At 40.4% G+C, this 25995-nt stretch overlaps 1 protein-coding gene across 2 annotated transcripts in view; it reads right to left on the bottom strand.

The window, feature by feature from the left end:
• The window catches only part of FCHSD2 (FCH and double SH3 domains 2), a 169564-nt gene that overhangs the window by 59047 nt on the left and 84522 nt on the right, over nt 1-25995 (bottom strand). For both annotated transcript variants that reach the window (XM_063127236.1, XM_063127237.1), the window contains 2 exons: nt 6194-6316; nt 4950-5045 (listed from right to left, as the gene is read on the bottom strand). In XM_063127236.1, the coding sequence (XP_062983306.1) occupies nt 4950-5045; nt 6194-6316 (219 nt within the window). The remainder of the gene's footprint in view (nt 1-4949; nt 5046-6193; nt 6317-25995) is intronic.

Genomic DNA, 25995 nt, shown 5'->3' with positions numbered 1-25995 from the left:
ATAAAGGTATTGCCCAACTGTGGATCTTAATAGCTCTAAATGTTCAGTTACTTTTGAGATCCATTGTGCCCCAAGCTCTCTACCCGAGTTAAGCAACTAAAGCCTCTAACAGGAAGAAATATCTTAGCGATGTTAGCTATTTGTTCAACAGAAGGAAAATAGAAATCTTCATCTTGATTTTAGTTCAGGTCAGCAGATTTATTTGGTAATCTATTTCCATAAATGCTTGCCCAATGGGGAAAAAAATATCATGCATATCCCATGAAAACGTAGAAAGCTATTTATTCTGAACAGCTCCAACACAAAATGAAAATGAAGTGACTAAAATGCATAACAGTTGTTAGACTTTTCTTTCCTGCTTCTAAGAAATAGGATTCTTAGATATAAAGTTCAGAAGAGTGTTTGTAAAGTGTTCCTGGTTTTGAATACTTCCCCAAAATAATTACTAGTTGGGTGGAATTTCACAGAAAGTAAAATGGTAATAAAAATAAAAACCAGCTAAGGTCACAATCCTATGCCTGTTTGGCCAGAAAAAAATCCTACACAGATAGCTTCGGCTATGGGGTGGTATATAAATGTAATAAATAAATACACTGCCTAGTGTTCCCCAGCTAGCATGCTGTAGAACTTTTTTCTGTCTAAACATACATAGGATCTATTTGTATGGACCTAAAGATGTTACATTGCTGTTTATAGCCACTGTATCCTCTACACAAAGGATGGCCAATAGCATTCCTCTCCTATCGTTTATCAGGCCCCTGATGAATCTGTACTTCCTTCTATTTTCAGAAGTGTGGTTAAATGGGATGCCTAGGAGGACATCTTGTTACAGATTTTAAGAGAATAGTTGATTTAGCGTTATTGAAATTATTAGGAAGGCTACTGAGAAATCAGTATTTCACATTCATCAAAATGAAATAATGTATGCTTTTATGGAATGCCAAGGGAAGAAGCACTGAAAATGTTTAATGATCCATAACAATTTGGAGAAGTCAATAAGTATAAACTAGTGACTGTAATAAAGAGAAAACACACAAAGACACAAGCTGGTTCTCAATGAGTTCTAGGTAACGAATATCTAAAGCTAATTGACAAGGTGGTCTGGTTAATATCTAAAGAGAGAATGCTGAGATAAAGTTTATTACTCAAAGTCAAAAAAATATTTGAAGAGTGCTGAATTGTAAAGCCTTATCATTTGGGTCAAAGAGTTATTTAAGTAAAGAGCTATAAAACTGATATCCAAGGACAAAAGAATATTTATAGTTCTCACTCATCAATTAATGACCAAAAATATTATATAAGGCATAAACATTAAAAGGTTTGACATACAGATGACTAGAAAAAATTATAGACGTTATTGTATAACTATGGCTTCTAACTATGGCTTGTTGTTAGACAGAGAAGCCAGAATTGCTGGTACACACACCATAGCAAACAATCCAAGGACATAGTGTCCCTGGGATGTTTAGCCACCTTGACTTGCAGCACTCACAATAATTCAGATTTTTAAAGAAAAATCTGGGTTATTGTGACGTGGGAATCAGGCCATTACTTCACTGTTAATATTATTCTAGAAACTGTAAATATATGATCTGTTTTTGGAATGTATTTCTTTACTATCTAGAGCAGTATTCCCCAACCTGCTACCTTCCAGTTGTTTGGGACTTCAACTCCCATCAGCCCCAGCCAGCACAGCCAATGGTCAGGAATGGTGGGAGCTGTCGCCCAAAACATCTGGAGGTTATCAGGTTGGGGAAGACAGCTCTACAAGCTCACCAAGCCAATGAACTTGATAGCTGGGCAAAAAAACTTTGTGCTTAGATGGACGTTCTCCTTTTAGACTATTAAAATTTGAAATGTTTATGAAATAATATTCCTTGATCAACTATAATGAGCTAAACATCTTTAGTAATGCTCTCCTGTATAATATTGGTATTGTATTTTTTTTATTTTTAGCTTTTGTGGGTTTATATAGTATTTTATTCTTTTGTTCTTAGTTTGTGTGCTCTGCCCAGGGAATGTCTGTTACTGAGTGGTAAAACTAATAAATAATAACAAAAACAGTCTTCTGGAATTTAAGAAAGCCATAAAGACTGATCTCTTCTGGCAGGCCTACCCAGTTGAATTTTAAATTTGCCTTTTAATGTGCTGCTTTTAATAATGTATTAGTTTTAAATGTTTTAATTAGTTATATGATGTTCACATTCGTGTTGTACCCCACCTCAATGCAGAGGGAGAGGCGGGTAACAAATCTATTTTTTTTAATTATTATTATTATTATTATTATTATTATTATTATTATTATTATTATTATTAAAATTTCCCCCTTACTAATTCTTGTTTTTAGGAAACTGAAGTTGAACCCATCTTAAAACAGGTTTTTGTGTACTCTTTGTTTTAAGTATATTAATCAGCTCTAGGCAGTTAACTGGCAGCCAAAGGATTCCTCAATACTGGAAGTATAGATCAAGAACACTCAGAAAAGTTCAAACATCGTAACAATATTCTGTAGCAGCACTTAGGATTTGAAACTCCTTTGCTCAGGAGATCTGCTCGGTCCCCTCTTTAATGACATTTAGGCACTGTCTGAGGACTGTGGTTCCAATAAGCTTCTGGTCTAGTTGGCTGATAATAAATAAAATACTACACTTCTACATTGCCTAATAAGCTAAGTTCTCTCAGCAGTGTAGAATAGATTAAAACATATCAAAAATACCAATAAAACATTTTTTAATTATCCCCCAAGATATATGTTGCTTTATTAGCTGCCATGTTGTTGCCCTAATATTATTTGTTTATCATTGCTGTGGTGTATCATTGGTTTTTGATGATGTATGCTGCCTTGGGTGCTTTAGAGATAAGGCAGCAAGGTGATGTATAAATATCTTAATAAATAAATAAAACAAATACGTAAATAAAATCACCACCACTTCACAGAAAGGTCAATGGAGGTGAAGGGGCACTCTCTATCACAGGATAATGCGAAGCAATTTTAGGTATGAGGTAATGTGTTGGCGCCCGGCTTCATTTCAAATTCTGGACGATTGCAAATTCTGTGCTGTTTGATCCAGTCAGAGGAAGCAGAGAGTTTAGCTAAGTTCTGAGATCTCAGTACTGTGAAGATGAGTTTAGTTCTTAACATGTTATGCATTCATTTGCCACTTATGCATGGAAGCAGATTACATCATAGCACCCCTGGTCAGCATGCATGTCAGCAATACCACGATATATTAAATGGTGATAGCAGATGCTGCCATATACCTCTACTAAGGTCATTCTCAGAGCACTGACAGGTGAGGGCTCAATATCCACCAGCTGAACGGCACTAAAACTCTGAATGTCAAAGGTTGCACAAGGACAAAACACACACATATACATATACACACAACACAGTTAGAACTGCAAGGCAAACACAGTTAGGCAAATATGGTTAATCAGGGAAAACTCAGCCCCATTGCCTTTCGTATACCCTTGTATTTGATGTAAACTATTTGCTGGAGAAGTCAGAGACATAGAAGTAACTTATCTTTTGGAAGAAGTTAGAACGTAACATGTGAATTTCAAGGGCAAGTTTGTTTTTCTTAACAAGGCTACCCAAGGCTTATCTGCCTTTCCTCAAATGCAGCATTGAAGTTAGTGGGCCAAGACCCTTTTTCCTTGGTAAGTACAGTTTACCAAACAGCTGCAAGAAAAGGTCTTTTTAAAAAACAACAACAACAACCCTACACTTGGTTTAAATTAGTGCTTTCTATTTTCTAAGTAGACCAAACACAGAAAATGACTATTTTTAGCCACTTAGAGAGCTGTCTAACCTAGTGAGAATCTTTGAATATCATATCCATAGACCCCTACAAATATTTAGAGAGACAGTACTATTTCGAGAAATATTTCAAGATGAAGACCAATTAACTATTTCCTACAATTTGATACGTTTTTAGCAAACCCTTTCCAACCTGCCCTGCAGTTACTGAATGACTCAACATAAAGTTAAGGAATTAAAAAAGCTTTAGTGAGGATTCACACCTCAAAAACAAACAAGGCAGTAAGCAGGGTGTGGACTTCATATATGGCAAATGCATGAGGTGCTTTGTCTAGTGAAAATACTGGGCTCCATTACAGAGGTCTGTTACAAAGTTATAGGTCAGTTACAAACCTGGATTAGGTAGAAGATGGATTCTCACCCCAACCTAATACTAGCAAACTGTATCTGTGAACAAAGTATTGAACAAGGTTTACTCTTAACCCCACTATAGTGCCTCTGTAGATGTTCAAATCCTACATGCAGTGGAGAATTGGGATCATGCCAACCTGCCCCCACCCCCTGTGGCATATTCACCCTATACAACTTTCACATACTGGACTTCATATTTGCATAGGATTCTACATGCATAGGACCCAATGCATGCACACCCAGTCTGCCCCCAATAGCTTGATTCTGTGCTGGAAATAGGGCCTACTTGTGCTGAGCTCTAGATATCGAGGCACCTATGAATATATGAAGCCCAATCTGCAAACACTAGATGTGGAAGGTGCACCACGAGAGGGTGCGACAGGCTGGTACAATCTTGATCTTCCAACAATTGTAGGATTTGGATGTCTGAAATTGGAAGAAAGCTCCATCTCTCAAAGTCCAAGGCAGAGTGAGGTGCACTTGATTTGAATGGACTCAAGCACACATAATTTTGGTTGCAATCCAGTGTTCCATGCCTGTTAAAGAGACTATACAAGATCGCAAAACTCTGAACAGCACACCAGCATGGTCGTCCCTGCAGCAATGTGATTTTACAATTCTTTGGATCATGCCCATGCAAAAGTCTCCACACAACCATTTCTGTGAGTGTAGACCATGTCCCATTTACAAACTGGCTTCTCTGCATTGCGGCCCCTTCTCAAGCACTGAACAAATGAATGAAATTAAGTTTTTGTTTTTTTAAAAAAAATACTCTTACGGTGTCACTGTCACAGGGCTGGAACTGGAAAGATTGTGGCTTATGAAATACAGAGTTCTCTTGTAAGAACAGCTGAAAATTGCAATCTCGCACTACCTGAAAGAGACAATAAATAGGTTTATAGGTATTTTCACCTGATATATATATTCATATATATATATGAATATGAGAGAGAGAGAGAATTTAGTGCTGCAGTTTTCAAGCGAACAGACTCTTACAATTGCAATGCATACAGGTTTGCAAATGACCCACGGACGGAATGTTTACTGTTCTCAAAGTTTACTGTTCTCAAGTAGGAGTGCTGACCAGCAAACATCCAAATCCACTTGCGAGCTCAGATTTCCATGCAGCCAACAGCTGATATACACAGCATATTTATGGGCCCGTTGAGATGTTACTTGCTAACCACAGTGCATGGTGGGTGGGGATGTTTTTTGCTTTATACTGCGACCAAACGTTTTTGTGCCTCAGAACATGCAGAACTCAAAGTCGCTGTGCTGTTTTGGCGTGGGATCGAAAACATCTTTGTTGCAGGCGACCAATATGGGGGTAGAGTCTGACAGACTTCCCCCCCCCCCCATCAGTCTGCCAGACTGGGGTCCTGGAACCTTGCTGCTTCACTACGCAAAGCCGCTGGACAGTTCTGGGAGTGCCCAGGGAGTGCTGTGCAGCTCCTGTCCCCTTAGTGAGCAGGCAATTTTGGTTTGGAGGTATGCACTGTTACCAAAGGCATGGTACTTTGGTCGCAAGGAACTGAGGAAAGGGTGGTAGCATCAAGTCTTGCCCCCATTTGTTTCTGGATATACAAAACTGCCTTAAACTGGATCAGGCCATTGGCCCATCTAGCCTGAGACCACTTACATTGCTTGGCAGTAGCTTTCTAATGTTGCAGGCAGATGCCTCCCTCTAGCTACCTGCTACTTGAGATCCTTTAACTTATGCCAGGGACTGAACCCCAGACTGTCTACATGTAAGGCATATGCAGGAAGAGGTCCGCATGTAATGCACCACCAAGCTATGGCCTCTACTTTACTGAGGGTTTTCCATCTCAGCTATGCCTGTCTCGCCTCTGTTGCACCACTCCTTCCAGGTGGTTTCTGTTGCTGTTGAGCTGGTACAGTACTCTGCTTTCTTGATCTTGATCATTTCAGGTTCCTCCTATTTCAGGACTGCCACAGCACCCTCCTTAATCACCTTTCATGACGACTTTGGCACAAACGGTATTCATATATTGAAAAGCTTACCCGACTGGAAGTTTCCAAAAGAAATTGGAATGTGCTTTGTACAGCTTGGCATATTTCTAATTCAGTCCTGCTGAATGCCATTAAATAATCTTTAAGATGATCATATACATTCCCATCAAGAACCTGCATTAAAGAAGAAGCAAATACAAAAAAAATTACTCCACAAGGTGAGCATGAATATTTTATATCAATATAAGATGCATTTATTCAACTTCAGGTTCATTGTAAGGCAACTGCCAGGTCAGACGGGCTAATAAGAACAGGCAACAGTATTGAAGTTGCCATCTATTCCCACTAGCTGGCGTTACAGAGCATTCCAAAAGACAATATGGGTTACTAAATGTCTTACAGCATGTGAAGAACTAGAACTGTAGCATACATTGCATGTATCAGCCCAGGATATGAGATTTTGCTTAGAAAAAAATATTTAGTCAGAAAAAAGCAGTTAGCCCTGTAAAGACACATACTTTTTATCAGGTTAACCATGTTGCTTTACGTACCTGTTGTATTCAAAATGCTTTTACTTGGAGTAATAATAACGATAAACAATATTTATTGACACTCTTAATTGATAATTAATTGTAGTTGATAAACTGTAGCGGATACATTTTGGGTTTCCAGTACTTTATGTACACATATATCTAAATTTATAGCACCACTCCACATTCCATCACATTATGCATACCGCATTTCTTCGATTTTAAGACACACTTTTTTTTACCATATAAACATCTCTAAAAGCAGGGTGCGTCTTACAATCGCGGGTGCGTTTATTATTTGTTAGAATCAAAGCTTTTTTTTTCTGTTGGTGGTACTGAAATTAGTGTGCGTCTTACAATCGATGGTGTCTTACAATCGAAGAAATACGGTAACTAGGTGTTGCCCGCCTTCCACATTGACCATCACTAACAATGAAATACCATGAAAAGCTATTAAAATAAGAATCAAACTACATGCAATGTACTCTCCCATGGTTTTGGTTTTAGTACTTTGAAGATCAGGGACATGGCACTCTGGGGGAAAGTATTTAGCCTTTTCGCTTTCCGTAATCAAAATCCTTCTTCTCCAAAGCTATTAGCTCTTTAGAAAGAAGGAAAAGGACAGATACAGCATCTATACCTGACAAACATTACATGCAATTTTGCCGAAGTATTAATGACAAGAAAAGATTATTCTACAGACAATGTATTTTTAATTATTTTATTTTATAGACTAGTCAAAGCTTAGACAACATTTCCTTATTTCAATTACCCTAGTAAACCTCTGGGAAAGAACGCTATTTACAAAACGTGCACTTGTGAACAGTTAAAATGCTACAGCACTCGCCATAGCATTTAGAAGCGCCTTATTATGTACACGGCCCCGGTCATATGCAACATATCTCAGCAAGGCTGGCAAGCATGACTGGGGCAATGCACACCGTATACAGATTCTTAATACAAAGCCTCAATACGGGGACTGTAATGCCTGAAGTAGTAATGGATACTCCTTGCAGGCAACTGAGCTCAGATTAAAGCCCACATTAGGCTGCCAATGACTCTTTTCTGGTACACAGCCTTGTGTCTCCTACAATTCCAGTAGTTTAGCAACTCTGACATTTATTTATTTATTTATCTATTATATTTTCATACCACCCAATAGCCGAAGCTCTCTGGGCAGTTCACAAAAATTAAAACCATGAAGAGCATAAAAACAACCAACAAAATGTGTAACAGGAGAATGGAACACAACTGCAGCCCTGCTGGACTGGACCAAAACTCTATCTTCAAATTGTTATTTATTACGGTCTGTATATCTAGTGTATCATCCTGTTTCCAAACAGCAGCCAATCAGATGCTTCTGGGAGATCCACAAGTAAGTCATAAAAGTAACAGCCTTCCTTTGCTCCAAGAACTACTTAGAGGTTCCATTTAAACATCAAGACCACCCTTACCTAACCTTGGTGCCCTCCGGATGTGCTGAACTGTAACTCCCATCATTCCCAGCCAGCATGATCATTAGCAATGCTAATGGTTTTTCTAGGAATGATGGGAGTTGAAGTCCAACATACCTGGAGGCCACCAGGATGGGGAAGGCTGATCAAGACCAGTAGATGTTAATAGGCAGTTGGACTGTCACTTAATCCGGTTTCACAGTCTCTGTCCCCCCCAACTGCTATAGCTTCTGCCATTTTTTGCAGTAGTGAAATGATAATGATTTAGCCCTGCCAGACAGGACTGTCAAAATGAAAATGGATGCTGTGCTATTTCTAGCTATGCAAGAAATGTAGGGAATATTTAACACAGAACTAGCAAGCTTGTAGCTTTTTCACTTCAACTACTATGCTCAGAGATGGTAGCTCAAATTCACTGCAAAGTGGTTGTCAACACATTCCTAGATCATGCAGGAAGACATTTAAAACAGGGAAACATTTAGGCTGACATTCAATATACAAACAAGATTACTGCTTCAATCGTAACCAACTGAGATAAAGCAGGGACTCAAAGATTTTTAGTTTATGACAACTGCACACAAGTGATGCAAAGCAAGAACATATGACAAGAAGCTCATTAGTAGCAAACTAAACCCATTGGGTAAGTGCAAATTTTTGCGCTATCCAGAAAAGAAACAGATAACAATGTGTGAACAGGCCTAATTAGATGTATCACACCTCTTTCAGTGTTTTATTGGTTGATTTTGGTAGGCTACAAAATAAAGATTAAGAAGGAAAAGAGGTGAATGTTATGAAGTAACTCATGCTCATTACGAGCCAAGAGCCTGTGTACTGTATGGAAGAGTGTGTGTGTGTGTTTCTAAAACCATTGCAGCCCTCAACAGGTTTCTTCTCAGTTCCAGAAGATATGTGTTATGGGTATACGGGGAGGGGTTTATTTTACCATGCATCTCAATGCATATCTTCCTCTCAGGAATGAATGACAGCCATTCACTTATATTGGAAAAAAGTTTTATCCTTGGGGATGTCATTGGAGGAGAAGCTCCTAATAATTCCATTTGCTTTGGATATCAGACATGTTTTGCTAGGAGTAGCTCATTTATCCAGTGTTGGTTTTTTTTTAAAAAAATCCTAAATTAGCTTATATAAGGAATAATTTTATGTACAAATGACTGAACCAGTTAATGTTTGAAAAGCAAACATATTTACTAACTTAGATTCTCCTTCTACCTTCCTGCAAGATTGTACTTGAATGCCATCTGCTTTTAAATGATTTGTCTTCCACAGACTCAACAACTATAAAAACCACACCAACGGCCCACTTCCGAAATCTGAAACAGAACCTATCAATAGCTTCAGGTTTTAAAAAGCCATGCTGAAGTACTTGCAGGAAATGAGACTAATGGCATCAAGAGAACTCAGGGTGGTTTTTTTAAAATGGCTGGCTAAAACTCCAGCTAAAATTATACTGTTTTATTGCTATTTTAAAAGCTTTTAAAAATGTCCTTTTAGTCTTTCCTTTTTGATATAGATCCACCACACACAGGAACAACCAAGCACAGGATAGCAGCCTCTATTACAGAGATGGACAACATGCCACCCTCTGAAATTGGTAAAAACATTTCAGGGGGAAAAAAGCAGCTATAGCAACAACAAAGGGAGCTAATTTTGATCCCAAAGGGTGAAAATTAGCTTACAAACAAGCTAATTAGGATGATGATGATGATGATGATAATAATAATAATAATAATATATTTATTTATTTGTTACCCGCCTCTCCCTCTGGATCGAGGCGGGGTACAATACAAATAAAAACACCATAAAGTATATAAAACTAATTCAAAGACTTAAAACCAGCGCATCATTAAAAGCAGCACACCATTAAAAAAGGCATCTTAAAATTCAGCTTGTTAGGCCTGCCAGAAGAAATCAGTCTTTATGGCTTTCTTAGGATCCTTTCAAAAGGATCCTTTTGGCACTTCATAGCCGCTACAGATGCCATTTTAAAATGTGTTTTTTATTTTTTTATTTGGTGCTACGGGGGTTGTGTGTGGCCTGCAGGCAGGATCCAATGAGCAAAAACGGCCTCTAGACCGTCCAGTTACCCAGCCCTACTTTAATAGAATGCACAAGAATTGCAGGAAGCAAAATATGTTATGGCATTTCAAGTGGATAGCCTGATTTCTCATAAATCTGATTAGCTCACCATTGATGTCTACTGTTACAACTGAAACAATTGCAAATTACAGCTTACGGCCATGGCCATGGCCACACACACACACACACTATGCTGGACAAAACACAGTCACACTGAGGAGTGTAACAAATATAAAAACTGTTCATTTAGGACTGGTGCAATTGTAATGCTGCTGATTTCTTAACCATGAATCAGGAGTTGGTTGCTGGCTTCCTCCTTCTCTTTCCTTCCTTCCTTCCTAGAGGTTTCATATCACTTAGCAATCTTTACTTGTAGCACTTCTCAATGTATTGAAGTACATTATGCAGGGAGGTGGGGACAGAGAAGTCTCCCTTTGGGAACTTCCTTTCATCGACAGATCTCACAATACAAGCCATAGTGACTAGCCCAGGTGGCTTTGGCAAAGTTCATGACCGAGTAGAAATCTGATCCAGGGTCTCTCATACCCAAACTTCGCACACTTTCTGCAAATTTAAATGGCAAATAATAATAATAATAATAATAATAATAATAATAATAATAATAATAATAATAATAATTTCTTGCCCGCCTCTCCATTTTGATTGAGGCGGGGAACAACAATAAACGATAAAATATGTAATACTCAATTAAAACATAAATATACATTGTTAAAAACATCCTAAAAACATTTTTAAAACATCTTAAGTGAGGCCAGATATTAAAACTGTGCCACATGTGCCAGATATTCAAGGGGAAAGTAAGCACCTTATGAAGTATTTTGCCAACTATATTACTTTTCACTAAAGGACAATACAGTTTATTAACATAATCCAAACTTTCTTTGAGTTTGCCTGCATGACAACTCTTAAATGCCACTTGACAGTTCAGCTGCATTTGTATTTTAAATCAGAGGTCAAACAATTAACACGCTAGTAAAGGCTTCAAATCACATTACTTGTATTACAGATTAAGAAACAATATAGCTGATGTAGATGGCTAGGAATTTCCTTACAAGTGGAGGAAATGAACACATGAGACTCTGTCTAATGAACCTTATCCGATCATTTTCTGAAACGGAGTGAGTTTAGAGGAAAGAGTGGCTTAAAGTAAGCTAAACAAAATTCACAGTTTGACAAGTGACCAGATTAAAAATGCTGTTATATTATGTTGGTATAAAAATATTTCCTGTTTACTGCTCCCTTCATCCCCACACCCAACAATGTGTAGCTGAAATGAATGCATATTCTTTCCATTTACCCCCTGACTCAATTTCCTTCCTTTCCCCCCCTCTGTTGTCTCCATTGTGTTAAATTTTAGACTGAAAGTTCCTTGGGGCAAGGACTTCTCTTCTACTTTCTACGGCACCCATGCACATGGAAGGCACTATATAATTTTAAAAAATAAAAGGCAAAATCAGAAACTAAGTAAGGCTGCTACCTATCAAGGGTATTTCTTCTTCATCCTTAGGAAGACTGCAATAAACACCGGCTTAGTTCTACTTAATTCCAATTACCTTCTTTTAAAAAAAGAAATGTACATGCCGGATTGCAACACCATTTTACAAAACACGTATTACAGGTTTTCCTTATTTCTTATTTGTATTGACAGCTGAAAAGCAGAAGTTCAAATCTACTGTTAAGGCCAGATTCACAGGATTCATTTCCTTTCACCATGCCTGCTTACACTGCAAGAACACAGGACATGTAGGATATGCAACACTAGCTGTTTCTCCTGGGGGTAGGGGGATGGAAGGGTCCTTGAAAATGCTGGGACTAATGTCTGCACCTCATCCCAGTGGACACCCTGCGTAAAGCTCCATTTTCAGGTTTGTCCAGAGAAACATAAAATGATAATGGTTAGTACCATTGTTTAAGTGGTACCAACTTTTCTCACCATCCCCTGCAATACAAGGAATACTCCCTCTAAATTAGCCCATTATTGTGGAAAAGAGTTCAAATAAGCCATTCTGTAGCTGAATGTGCTATGTTCCCAATCTTAGCTTCAATCTTACAGCTCAGATCCAAGCAACCCAATCAGGATAGAAACATAGAAAGCTGCCTTATACAGTCAGTCCAGAGGTCCATCTAGCTCAGTGTTGTCTAGACTGACATGGCAGCAGCTCTCCAAGGCCTCAGGCAAAAGTCTTTCCCTTGACTGAACCTGGGATTGTTGGCATTTTTAGTATCTGCATGCAAGGCACAGTGCTCTATCACTCAGCCTGTTCTGACATCTCAACAGCCCACTGTGGCTTCATTTACCCATGGGGGCTGTCACATCATGGTGAGTGTCCATGGGCACCCAGCTTGTAATTTATTCTGGCTAACAGTCATGGAGAAGTGCAAGAACCTATGTAGCACAGTGATGCTTTGTTCCCTGACCACTGAAAAATCGCCCCTCCACACGGCCCAAACATCCTACTGCAATTTTATCAAGCGTTCCTCACACACTCAGCAAGTTTGCCTTTTCAACCCTAAAAGCTAGGAAGATGCTGAATTTAGCACCCAATATCAAATATTGTACTTGCACAAAATTATGGAGTACACACAGCCCTGCATATCAATCTCAGTGTCTTCCAACATAACCCGGGGGAGATACAATCTGTCAGCTATCTTTCATTAGACCTACTTCTATTAAGAAAGGGTAGGCATACTTCTGAGTTACAGAACACCCGTCATTAAGCAGAATGGAAGGATAGCCTAGAGAGAACATTTGCGCTCTCTCTTGCTGATGATTAGCGAACACATTCATACCAACAGAAGTATGCTCAATAAAAGACAACATCTTCTGTCTCTCAATTCTCTGGGAGTAATTGCAGCTTGAACATACAGAGCCTTCCAGACTGGAACTCATGCAAAATGTATCAACATCATATAAGAAGCAAGTGGCACAAGGCTTTACTGTGCAGAAGCTGCTTAAGCTACAGGCCTCAACACTTAGCATGCACAATTTTGGGCTGCAACATTGGGATTGCAAGCATCGTGTTTTGGGACTGCAAGCACAAAGGGAACTTCCCTGGTTCTGTCAACACAGAGAGGATTAATGATGCCACTTCCCTCATCCTGTTCCTATTCCCTTTCTGTGCAACTTTTACGTGTGCAGGGTCATAACATGGCATAGTTACAGCACCCTGTTGTTGAACTGGTGCAACACCATAATTTATGATGTTAAGTTGCATCCAATCTCCTCCATTCTTTGCCTTGACTGGCCTGCCAAACTACATGAGTGAGTAAAACATTCAAATAGTAAGCAGAAAGAGATTTATAACCCTGAGAAATAAAGTCTTAATCTTATTACCTTGTTAACAGAACGGTGGCTGCTTCAGACAAGTTTTATATTTAATGGAATTTCCAGTTTAACAGTTTCTGGACATTAATAATGAACTTAACATACCTTAACTCTGCTGAGCTCAGCAGCAGCTTCTGACTAGCAGAAAATATGAGGGGTGGCACCAACAATCTTTTAAGAAGAAACAATGGTCAGGAAAAACTCAACTGTGAGCAACTGCATTCCACTGCAATTCAGTTTTGCTGCATATTCTAGACACTTAACCCCAGTAGGAAGCCAGCAGCCTGACACAACATTTACTAACTATCCTTCCATGTACTCCTACACCCCTCCCTCCCCGCAAGCTAGATCTTGGGTTATTTCTGGCAGAAATATCGAGCTTTTCAGCCTGTGGTACACATTTGTTATGGAAAGTTTGGTCCTGGATAGTTAATTTGCTGGGCAACTGAAAACAGTGTCTTATAATGGAAAGAATTGAACTCTTTGAACATCAGGCATCTGATGAAGTGGACAGTGTCCATGAAATCTTATCCTGGAATAAATACGTTAGTTTCTAAGGTGCCACAACAATCTACACCACAGATGGAATTCTTTGAGATTCCACACTTTTCCCCCGCCCTTAGGCATTTTCATTTTAAGCAATTGTTTGACAAGGTTACAAGGCCTGGGCTTCTGTGGAATCACCAGTTTCAAGGGACTCCAGAAATCATCTAGTCCAGACACGTGACAAAGGATAGGCCATCCCAAACTTAAACCCTCCAGCAAGTTCCTGTCCAACTTTCCCACTTCAGTGTAGGAGAACGGTGTGTGTACTACATGCAGGAACTGCCATAATCATATGTATCAGTGAAGATGAATATTTTCTAACATTATCACAGGCATGTGCAAGCCCCATAACATCAAGTGGTGAAAAAGCATCAATAGCTGTGACACTGGGTCCCTGGTAGGTGGAAGCCTCACAATGCCTTTCCTTAGCCAAGTCCTCTTCCTGACCCCTTGTCAGGGGTCAGAATCCTCTGAAGACAGGGGTTCGTGTCCTGGTTCATGACATTTATTCCAATAGAAAAAATTGGTGAACCCTGTTGCAGAATTAGGGGTGGAGGAAGAGGGAGAATGGAATGGAATAGATTAAGGATGCTATAAAGAAGCCTGCTTATGCACAGGAGGATTTGATTTAAAATCAATCCACACAGCCACAGGAGATAACAAACGCCCATGTAGTCATTTTCTCCCCACATTCTTCCATTATGCTTTCCATCTTTGAATGGTCTCTCAAAACAGCTAGATATGATGCAAATGCTGCTTGTGAACACTCCATGGTTTTGAGCATAAAGCTACTTGTCTCGGAACAGTGATCCGTGTGCCACAGCGGCAAACTTTTCTTCTATACATTTAATATAATTAAGTTACCACATTGGTTCATTTTTGTCTCTTCTCAAAATCTCTGCTGAACAGTCTGACCTATTAAAAACAGCATATTGTATACACGAGAGACACTAGTATTAGTTAAATAATACCGACATTCTAGCAATTCACAGGAGTTTAAATAATCCTGCATGACCCTGTGGAAATGCTCTCACTCCGATATGATGCATTTCCCTTCTAGTGACATGCAGCAGCCTCAATATTCAAAATCAATCTAGATAGTCTAGTAGAAAGCAGGTTATTCCCTTTTCTGGAATTTTCTCTGCTCAGTAAAATGTGAAGTCACAAATGGCAACCCAAACCAATGGGCATTTCCCCCCAATTATGGCTATGGATAGGAAAACAGCAACCCAGTTTTTACACACTCAGCAAACTCACCTGCTATCAACCACTTTTGTTCCCTCCACGTCACCCCATTCCCCACTCTCATTCATGCAGCTCCTTCAGCCTTGAAGAGCTACCTTGTCTCCTCAATCAAGCCATTTCCCTCTCCTCCAAAGTGAATGAGAATAATCTGTTTCACTCAGACGTTTTGCCCTGTGTTATGTCCTAATCAAAAGCTGCAACATTAGATAATTAGTTTTAATGTTTTAGTTTATTATTGTTCTGCGCCTTACATTATATACTTTGCTAAAATATTTCTCACCTTTTAAAGCACATTTCCAGACTAATCTTTTAATCCAGTTGCCATTGGAGGGACATTCCATAATGTCACCCTAATTGAGAACCTTTTAATTTACAAACTAACATAATTAATAGCCATCTCAGGCCAGACCACCTATTAGGCAAATAGATATTTGCTCCAGAACTTGTATGTACAGGACAAGCAGCCAGCTAATGGACCACGCCGCTGCCAATTGGGCTTTCCAACACTTCCTAGCTCTCAGCCTGGCTGTTTTAGCCAGATCCAAAGGACCAAACATAACATTTTGCCTCCTTTAGGAGAAAGGATATATACAAAGGATGGGCAGGGGTGCAGCAGCAACAGTGGTGAGAGGACCCCAATTTAGCTTAAAGGCAATTTCAATTTCAATTACATATTTAAGTTTCCTGTCATTTTGATCACCTAGTCTGGATATTACCTGCTTGATGAGTCACACATCTATTTGAAAGGCACGTTGCAAGAATGATGCAATCACCCCGCAATCAGCAATCAGCCCTCCCACCTAGTTTGCACTCATACCTCAGGCACAGTGTTCCACAAGGACATCCTTCAACATTTAGTAACTTGAAGAATGACAAAATTGCCATGTAAAATCAATGCAAAAGCTGCTGTCAGAAATAAACATGAACTGCTACTGACAGGATCCAATTAAAAACAACAACAACCACCAATAATAATGCAGGGCACTATGTAAGAAGTTACCAGATTTTAAAACCTGCACACCAGGGGGAATATATGTAAAGAATATGCTTTGTCACCAGCTGTGGCTTAGCACTGAATAAGAGAACAGTGGCTGTCTCAGCAAAGAAATGAAAAGGAGGTGTTACTATTATTTTCCTTTCAGAGTCAGAGAATGCACTATTCATTTATGTTCTATAGTGAGCTTATTTTTAATTTACTTTGTTGTATGTCCTATCTTATCCCAAGGGCTTGGGGAAAGAGTTGCAGTATTACAGAATAGGAAAAAAGGTCTTCTTGAAGACTTCATGCATGGTTATAAATTAATGGAATTGATTTAATGTTGAACTCCAATTTTTTTTTTTAAGACAATGGCTAGCCCTGAAATGTGCTCCTCAACTTCAACAGCTCATGGCTATTTCACTCATACATGACTCTCTGTAGGGACTGTCATCATACCCACCCAATGTCCCTCAAGCTGATGGTACAACTGGAGCTTCTCTTTAACAGGCCACATTTAGATGGAAGTACAGATCTTCTTTCTGACCTTCAGAAAGCGCAAGAGCATCCTTATTAGTCTTCCCAAGTGTTATCACAGATCCACTGTTGCCCTTTCTAAAAATGAAGTGCATTAAATCATGCTGCATTTTAAAATTGTATTTCATGGAAAAGTACCGTCCACATCATATTACTACATTTTAGGTGAAGTGTCTTGAACGCTTCAAAAATTCACAGGTGTCGTGGCATAGTAGGGCGATTCTTAGAAACATAGACACAGGTTACAGACAACTGCTTCCCACTGAGTTATAGGTATTATGTTGAAAGATTATTTACTGCATTTATATCGCACCTTTTTTCCTCCAAGGAACCCATTTTATCCTCACAACAACCACCCTGTGAGGCTGAGAGTCTGTGACTGGCCCAAGGCCACCCAGTGGGTTTCCATGGCCAAGTGGGGACTAGAACCTGGATCTCCCGACTCCCAGTCCAACACTTTAGCCACTACATCAATGATGTAGCTTCTGGTTGCCTGAATCCACTCTAGGTTTATGGGGCCAATCTCATGCCTGGAAGAGAACTAACTTCAGTACATATTTGGAATACTGAGAAAGCGTCATGGGCACCATCACAAAATTGCTCCGATGGGGGCATGTCCATTCACAGAATGGCTACCAATTTCAAAAGGCCAACTGGTGAGGCTAAAAGGCAAGCAACCAACCCAAGAAAATGAACACAAGGCAGGGATTGGGTCTGATCCCCTGATCACTTTGCACCATGCAGACAACAACTAGGGAGGTGTAGGGGACTTTGTGTGTGCCAATGGGGGTGTCCACAGGTGCTCTAGCTGCAGTTAAATAAAGATGATTTTCAGTGAGATACGTTGTCCTCCCCGCCAAAAAAGACAATCTATTCCAAGCCCAGAAGTTTAACAACACCCACCTTTAAATTGCACACAATGGCTGTGCATATAACAAAAATATATTAAAGGTTTATTTTATTTTAGGCTGCATGGACAACCTAAGAGAATCAAGTACTTTTGTTCACCATCTTTTGATTTAAGGACAGATTTGGTTCAGATGGGAAAGGGGCAGCACCTGACAGGGAAACACCCACACAAGCTTGCAGAGTCCACAGCATGAAAAAATGTCAAGAATTTCATGTCTTGAGACAAGCTCCCACTAATTATTAAGCTAACAAAACCACACCATTTCCTTCTCAATATTGTGAAGCTTTAATTCCACGTTCAACACCGTTTTGCAGTAATTGGCCTGCAGGGCCCTTCCTTCTTGGCACATCTCGAAAGAGCCGGTTCAGCTATTCGCTCTCAAAAGGAAAATCTTATTTAGGGGGTTGGACTCGATGGCCTTGTAGGCCCCTTCCAACTCTGCTATTCTATGATTCTATGATCTTTCCTCTATTCTGAAAGACAGCCCAGTTCTCCATAGCACTGAAAGGCTAAGTCTGCCTTACTATAGGTTAAGGAGTGTTGCTGGAAGCTATGACGTTAGTGTAGGCAAAAGGAACTGGCTGATGTCAATTTTCATGTTTATGTGTGCAGGCAACAAATCTTCTATGACCCTGTGCTGTAAGGAAGGCATGAATTCTATAACAGTCTTCCAAGCACATTGGGCTACACCAACAAGAACATGTGCTATGTGGAAGTGTTTTTCCTTTCTTCTGTCTTGCCTTACAAATGTAGACATATTCTAATTCTCACACAAAAGCTCCTCTCCATTTCTTCTTATTCTGCTTTACATTTGGCTTCCTTAACATTTTAATTTCTCTTCCGTACTCATGTGTATAGTCTGAGCAAAGCACTCAGAAGCATATAAAACTACCACCAGAAAACATTTAAACCACACTTTCCATCACTGTGGTCACATGGGGCATAAATTGCTTCTAAGCAACTCTGACCAATCTCCAGAGCAAAATAATCTGCTAGCTGAGGCTACCAAGATTGCCTCTTTCAATGCACTTGCTGTACCATCTGGGCATAGCTTCGGCTATTGGGTGGTATAGAAATGCAATAAATAATAAATATGGATCATATGTTCAAGAAACACTGTAGAGAATTCCAGTGTCGAGGAACTAGTATACACCAGAAAGGAACCTCTCTCACCAAGCTGGTTCTATCTCAGGGCCTGTTCAGACAACACACTAAGCCACAGTTCGGCCCAGGGTGGATAAAAATCAACGATTTAAAAAAATAAATTTTAAAAATGGATTTTTTGATTTAAATTGGATTTTTTTTAATAAAATGCTTTTTGAGGAAAAATCTATCTAAAGATATTTTTCTATTTAAGATACATTATAGTCCAAAAGTTACTCATCATGAAATAAGGATTAGTTCTTATTTTCATTTTTTTTATTTATGTAGCATGAGGCTGTTTAAATTTTTTGGTAAATGAATTCCATTAATCCATTCACAATGACATGCTCTTCCAGAGGTTTCTGTAAGATTATTTTTCTCCTTCCAATAAAGTACAGCAGAAAAGTTGCCCAAATATGAGTGATTACCCTATTAAACTGGAGATAGTTCACCTTGCAATAATTTCATAATTATCTATCTATGATGTGTTTCTAATAGTATAAACAAATCAGTATTTTTTTTATATAACTGTAAAACTAATCTGAAAAGTTGCTATTCTAAAAATGAAACCTTAATCTAGTTGTAAATATTAAGATTATACCAACAAGAATGAGTCTTTGGGAACTCTTGAGTTGTGTAAAATATAGCGAGGAAGAGTGCACTTTTTTGGAGTGGGGGGTGGGTCACATGATTAAATCAAGTTTTTCTGAGTAGTGATTTAAATCATGATTTAAATCATGATTTAAATCAAATCCACCCTGGTTAGGCCGCTAACCCTTTTGCAACAAATTGTTAGCGAGCATGTTTAAATCATGGTTACCTAGCCACCATAGTTAGGAATGGTTCCCACGAGATGTTACACCATAATGTTTAGCTCAAAGTACTTAACCATTGTGGCTTAGCGTGTTGTCTGAACAGGGTTGCTGAGTCTTAAAATCTGACTTTAAGTGGTACCCTACCTAGAATGCACAAAGTATCTGCTAAAGCTGTGATGGAGGACATGTGGTCCTCCTTCACCACTAGCGATGCTGGTTAGAGCTGATGGGAATTGCCTGCCCCTGTACTAAACAATGCCTCTCTCCAAAGGATGCACTTCTTCTTCTTCTCTCTTATTCCTTCTTCTCTCTGGCCTTCCTTCTTCTCACATCAGTCCGTTGGTTTCTGTTCACCACTCTGCCGCAAAGATCATCTTCTTGGCTCGCCGCTCCGACCATGTTACTCCGCTTCTGAAATCTCTTCATTGGCTTCCAATTCACTACAGAATCCAATATAAACTTCTCCTTCCTATCTCTCCTCTCTCATCTCACACTATTGCCCCGCTCGTGCTCTTCGCTCCTCTGATGCCATGTTTCTCGCCTGCCCAAGGGCCTCTACTTCCCTTGCTCGGCTTCGTCCATTCTCTTCTGCTGCCCCTTACGCCTGGAACGCTCTTCCAGAACATTTGAGAACTACAAGTTCAACCGCAGCTTTTAAAGCTCAACTAAAAACTTTTCTTTTTCCTAAAGCTTTTAAAACTTGATTTTGTGCAGACTTCTACTGTTACTTTCTACTGTTAGTTTTACCCTACCCTGTGCCTGCTTACCCTACCCTGTACCTGTTTGCATTCTCTTCCCCTCCTTATTGTTTTACTATGATTTTATTAGATTGTAAGCCTATGCGGCAGGGTCTTGCTATTTACTGTTTTACTCTGTACAGCACCATGTACACTGATGGTGCTATATAAATAAATAAATAAATAAATAAATAAATAATAATAATAATAATAATAATAACTTATGTGTGTCATTCCAGCCATGGCCAGAAGCAGACAAGAACCAAATCAAGGGAAGATAAAAGGATTTTATTTATTTATTTATTTATTTATTACATTTCTATACTGCCCAATAGCCGGAGCTCTCTGGGCGGTTCACAAAAATTAAAACCATTCATAATATAAAACAACAGTATAAAACCATAATATAAAATACAATAAAAAAGCTCAACCAGATAAAAACAGCAGCAATGCAAAATTACAAATTTAAAACACCATGTTAAAATGTATTTATAGATTGTTAAAATGTTGGGAGAATAAAAAGGTCTTCACCTGACGTCTAAAAGCATATAATGTAGATGCCAAGCGAACCTCCTTAGGGAGCTCATTCCACAGCCGGGGTGCCACAGCAGAGAAGGCCCTCCTCCTGGTAGCCACCTGCCTCACTTCCTTTGGCAGGGGCTCACGGAGAAGGACCCCTGAGGATGACCTTAGGGTCCGGGCAGGTACATATGGGAGGAGGCGTTCCTTCAGATAACCTGGCCCCAAGCCGTTTAGGGCTTTAAATGTTAATACCAGCACCTTGAATCGGGCCCGGACCTGGACTGGCAGCCAATGAAGCTGGAAAAGGACTGGTGTAATGTGGTCTCGTCGGCCAGTCCCTGTTAGTAAGCGTGCTGCCCTGTTTTCTACCAGTTGAAGTTTCCGGACCGTTTTCAAAGGCAGCCCCACGTATAACGCATTGCAGTAATCCAAACGAGAGGTTATCAGAGCATGGATCACTGTAGCTAGGCTATCTCCGTCCAGATAAGGGCGCAGCTGGTATATCAGCCTAAGCTGGTAAAAGGTGCTCTTTGCCACTGAGTTCACCTGTGCCTCAAGTGACAGTTCTGGATCCAAGAGCACCCCCAAACTACGGACCCGATAATTTTGCAAGTTATTGGATGAAAAGAAAAAGAAAAAATGGCCACCACTAGGGTGTAATGAGCGTAGGGAACCCATTTTTATTTTCTTAAAGGAAGATTAACAGTTCAGACCAGGGGAGGAAGAGAGCAACAGTTTCCTATCTAGTCAGGGTCAGCTACTGCATATCTGAGAAATACTCCATGCTTGACTGCTATGTTGTAAATGGCTGAACATTTGAAGACGGGGGACGGACGGACACCAAGAACAGATTCCCCTCAAACTGCAGAAAAGGCTGAAAATGTCTGACCTAGTCACTGCAAGACAAAGGAAAGTATGGGCTCATCTACACCAAGTGGGATATTCCACTATGAAAGAGGTATATAAAAGGCAGGAGCCACACTACTGCTTTATAGTGGTATTGAAGTGCACGGACAACTGTTGGGGCCCATTGACACATACCATATACCACTTTCATAGTGTTATCCTGTTTGGTATAGATGTGCCATGGGCCCAAACAGTTATCAGTGCACTTCATTACCGCTATAAGCAGTAGTGTGGCTCCTGCCTTTTATATACTGCTTTCGTACTGCTTTCATAGTGGAATATCCTGCTTGGTGCAGATGAGCCCTATGTTTCATTGCACAATATTTTCAGGCCACAATATTTTATTTTCAGTTCACGATCATGGATTTCTCCAGATTTGAAGGGAATTTTATTTGCCAATAAAAGTGCCAAATGTTAAAACAGCTCCATGATGTTTAGCCCAGCACAGTTCCTTTTTGTCACTTTCTTCTACATAGCCATTGCCTGAAATGTGATTTATGAGACCAACAGTATATTTACCAAGGACAACTGTAAATCTGGGATTGCATACACAGCCAACTATAAAGACTCATCTGAAATGCTATTTCTAGTAGATTTTAAGACTTTCAAGACAGCTCTTATTTACAGGACCTGCTTTAATACACACTGGAAAAAAATATTCTGAGCAAACATTTTCCAGGAAAATATAATTTATAAGCGTATTTGCTTTGGACACCTGCCAGGGTCTTCTCTCATGCAAAGCCTTTTCTATGGAATCTCACAGCTGATACACGACACACACAAAAACACATACAGGATCTCCACAGTTCCTGCTGGGGTGCAAAAGCAGTGTTGGTATTACATGGTTTTGCTAAACCAAATTTACTGTTTTTATTTTTACAAGTTTAAATGGAAGGCATTTCCCCACCCCACTCCCATCCCAATTGAATTACCCAAGTGAAATATGCTAAAAATACTAGCTAAGTCCCATTCCACTCTGATTATGTCTTATTTCCAGCACTGAGGGAGATGAGGATCTTAAGCGGAACCATTCCACCGGCCCTGAAGACCACCTCCATGAAGATTCCCCCTCTCTCAGCTGTCATCTCCAGCAGTGATTCCAGCAGGTTGTGCTGAGGGAGATGGGAGGGGGAAGTGGGGCCAATCCACCAGTCCTTCTTATCACTTTTTACTTGGGTCTTTTAGATTATAAACCTGCAGGCAACGACTGTCTTCTAATATTTACAAATGGAAAATATTGAAGTATTAGTGTGTTCGCAGCTTGGGGGTGCTTCTGGATCCGTCGCTCCAAATGACAGCCCAGATAGATGCAATGGCCAGAAATGCCTAGTATCAGCTTCGGCTGATACGCCAGCTGCGCCCATTCCTAGAGTCGGAAGACCTAAAGACGGTCGTGCACGCGCTGGTAACTTCGAGGCTCGACTTCTGCAATGCGCTCTACATAGGGCTACCTTTGTGCCTAGTCCGGAAACTTCAACTAGTTCAAAATATGGCAGCCAGGTTGGTCACTGGTACACCTAGGGGTGACCACATCACACCAGTCTTAAAATCTCTTCACTGGCTGCCAATTAGTTTCCGGGCGAAGTATAAAGTGTTGGTTATCACCTTGAAAGCCCTACATGGTTTGGGTCCAGGCTACCTGCGGGATCGCCTTCTCCCGTACAATCCGCCCCACACACTCAGGTCCTCTGGGAAGAATTTACTCCAAACAAAAACAAGGCTGACAACTATTACCCAGAGGACCTTTTCTTCTGCTGCTCCCAGTTTGTGGAATGGCTTGCTGGGAGAGATTCGTCAACTTAACAGTCTTCCAGAATTTTAGAAAGATATAAAGACTGATCTCTTCCGGCAAGCCTACCCAATTGAATTTTAAGATGCCTTTTTTAATGGTGTGCTGCTTTTAACGATGCACTGGTTTTAAATGTTTGAATTAGTTTTATGTATTTTATGGTGTTTTTATTTGTGTTGTACCCCGCCTCGATCCAAAGGGAGATGAGGGTAACTTCTTCTTCTTCTTCTTCTTCTTCTTCTTCTTCTTCTTCTTCTTCTTCTTCTTCTTCTTCTTATTATTATTATTATTATCTATTACAACAGCGCTTGACTTTTATTTCTATTTGGATCTTGCTCTTCTTCCAAAGAGCCTAGAGTAGTACAGGCAGCTCCATCCCTGATAAGTTTCTACCCTCAAAACAACCATGTGGGAAACATGAGGCTGAGAAATAAAGTGACCAGCCCAAGGTGACCCAGGGTGTTTCAGGGCTGAGTAGAAATCTCACCTGAAAGAGGCTGGGTTTTATTAAGGATCACCCTGCTGGAGGCCTATCTAGTCCCACATCTCGATTCCCAGCAGCCAACCAGATGCCTCCAGGAATCCCACAAGATGCAATCCCTGCTGGTGGCCGAGAACAAAATGAGCAAGATAGAGGTTTAAATCATATCATGCCAATGCCTGGTTAAGGAAGCTGAATGAAGGTTTGGCATGAATTCTGAATTGACCAACCATGGATTGCAACTGTCTGGCAAACCAGAATCAGAAACTAAGGTTTCAAATACTTACGAAAAACGTGGTTTGAACTAACCATGGTTTGGGGTTATGACCAAAATAACAAACTGTATTTACAACTATTGCTCTGACTCTAAACTATGGTTTGCCTATTATATGTTTGGAATTCCAAACCATGTTCGGGGGTTTAAATTATGGGTAGCATTAATTATTGTATGGTATGATATAGTTTGGGTCCAGGCTACCAGCAGGATCGCCTTCTCCCATATAGTCCGCCCTGCACACTCAGGTCCTCTGGGGTGAACTTACTTCAGTCAGCTAAAACTAGGCTGACATCAGTTTCCCAGAGGACCTTTTCTTCTGTCGCCCCCAGATTGTGGAACAGCCTGCCGGAGGAGATTCGTAAAATTAATTCGCTGTGTGATTTTAAGGCAGCTTTAAAGACTAGCCTTTTCTGGCAGGCCTATCCAGATCAATGTAAAATCAAGAATTTTTAAGATGTATTGATTCCTGTTCTAATGTTGTTCCCCGCCTCGATCCAAAGGGAGAGGCAGGTAAGAAAGAAATATATGATGATGATGATGATGATGATATCTGAATTAAGCCATAGTCAACAAAATTCCTCTAGAGGTCTTCCTAAACCACACTGGACAACCCCACAAGCCACACAGGCCACTGTTTCGTTATCTGTGCAGCCCGCAAAAACCCATGGAGGCCTACCCACTATTCCCTACTTTCAGCTATGAGCCGGGCAACAGGTGGCAGGGGTTAAAGCCTCCCTGATTAGGATTGCTGGGGGTGAAGCAGCAATAAACGTGCTCCCTCCCCTCCCAGCTATCCTTGCTGCCAGAATTGTTATTAGCAGCAAGGGAACAGCTTCTTCATAGAATTATAGAATAGCAGAGTTGGAAGGGGCCTACAAGGCCATCGAGTCCAACCCCCTGCTCAATGCAAGAATCCACCCTAAAGCATCCCTGACAGATGCTTGTCCAGATGCCTCTTGAACGCCTCTAGTGTGGGAGAGCCCACAACCTCCCTGGGTAACTGATTCCATTGTCGTACTGCTCTAACAGCCAGGAAGTTTTTCTTGATCTTGACTGCTTCCCCTTCAGCTGCCCCTGCCTGCAAATGAAGGAGCAGGTCACTGGGGTGTGGCTTAAAGCATTTTCCCTTTTCCCAGAAATCCTGGATCAGGGTCACAGGTGAAGCTGAAAGCCTTCACTTTGCCATCACCCAGCAATTCTGGAGGGGGAGGGAAAGAGGCTTTAACCTCCACCCCATGATCCTGCTCGTGAAGGGGAGGGGGGGGAGAAGGAGCATGAGTGAGAAAGAATGGGTGCTTGTAAATGAACATGAGGCTCTTGGCCCCACCTGCCACTGCCTCACTCACTACCAGCCCCACCCACTGATGTGTCCTCCCCAAGAGAGGGTTCCATAGGAGGGTTCATGCATTCCCCACCCTAAACCCATACCTACCCTAAAGCTTACTTCCAGACCGAAAGGAAGAGGCAATCTGAAAGAGCTGAGTACATACCACCTATGCCCTCCCACCGTGTGGAATCACAAGACCAGGGGTTTATTTTGTT

The sequence above is a fragment of the Elgaria multicarinata genome, chromosome 5, assembly GCF_023053635.1.
Source record: "Elgaria multicarinata webbii isolate HBS135686 ecotype San Diego chromosome 5, rElgMul1.1.pri, whole genome shotgun sequence".
NCBI lineage: Eukaryota > Metazoa > Chordata > Lepidosauria > Squamata > Anguidae > Elgaria > Elgaria multicarinata.
This window is presented reverse-complemented; position numbering and strand designations above follow the sequence as displayed.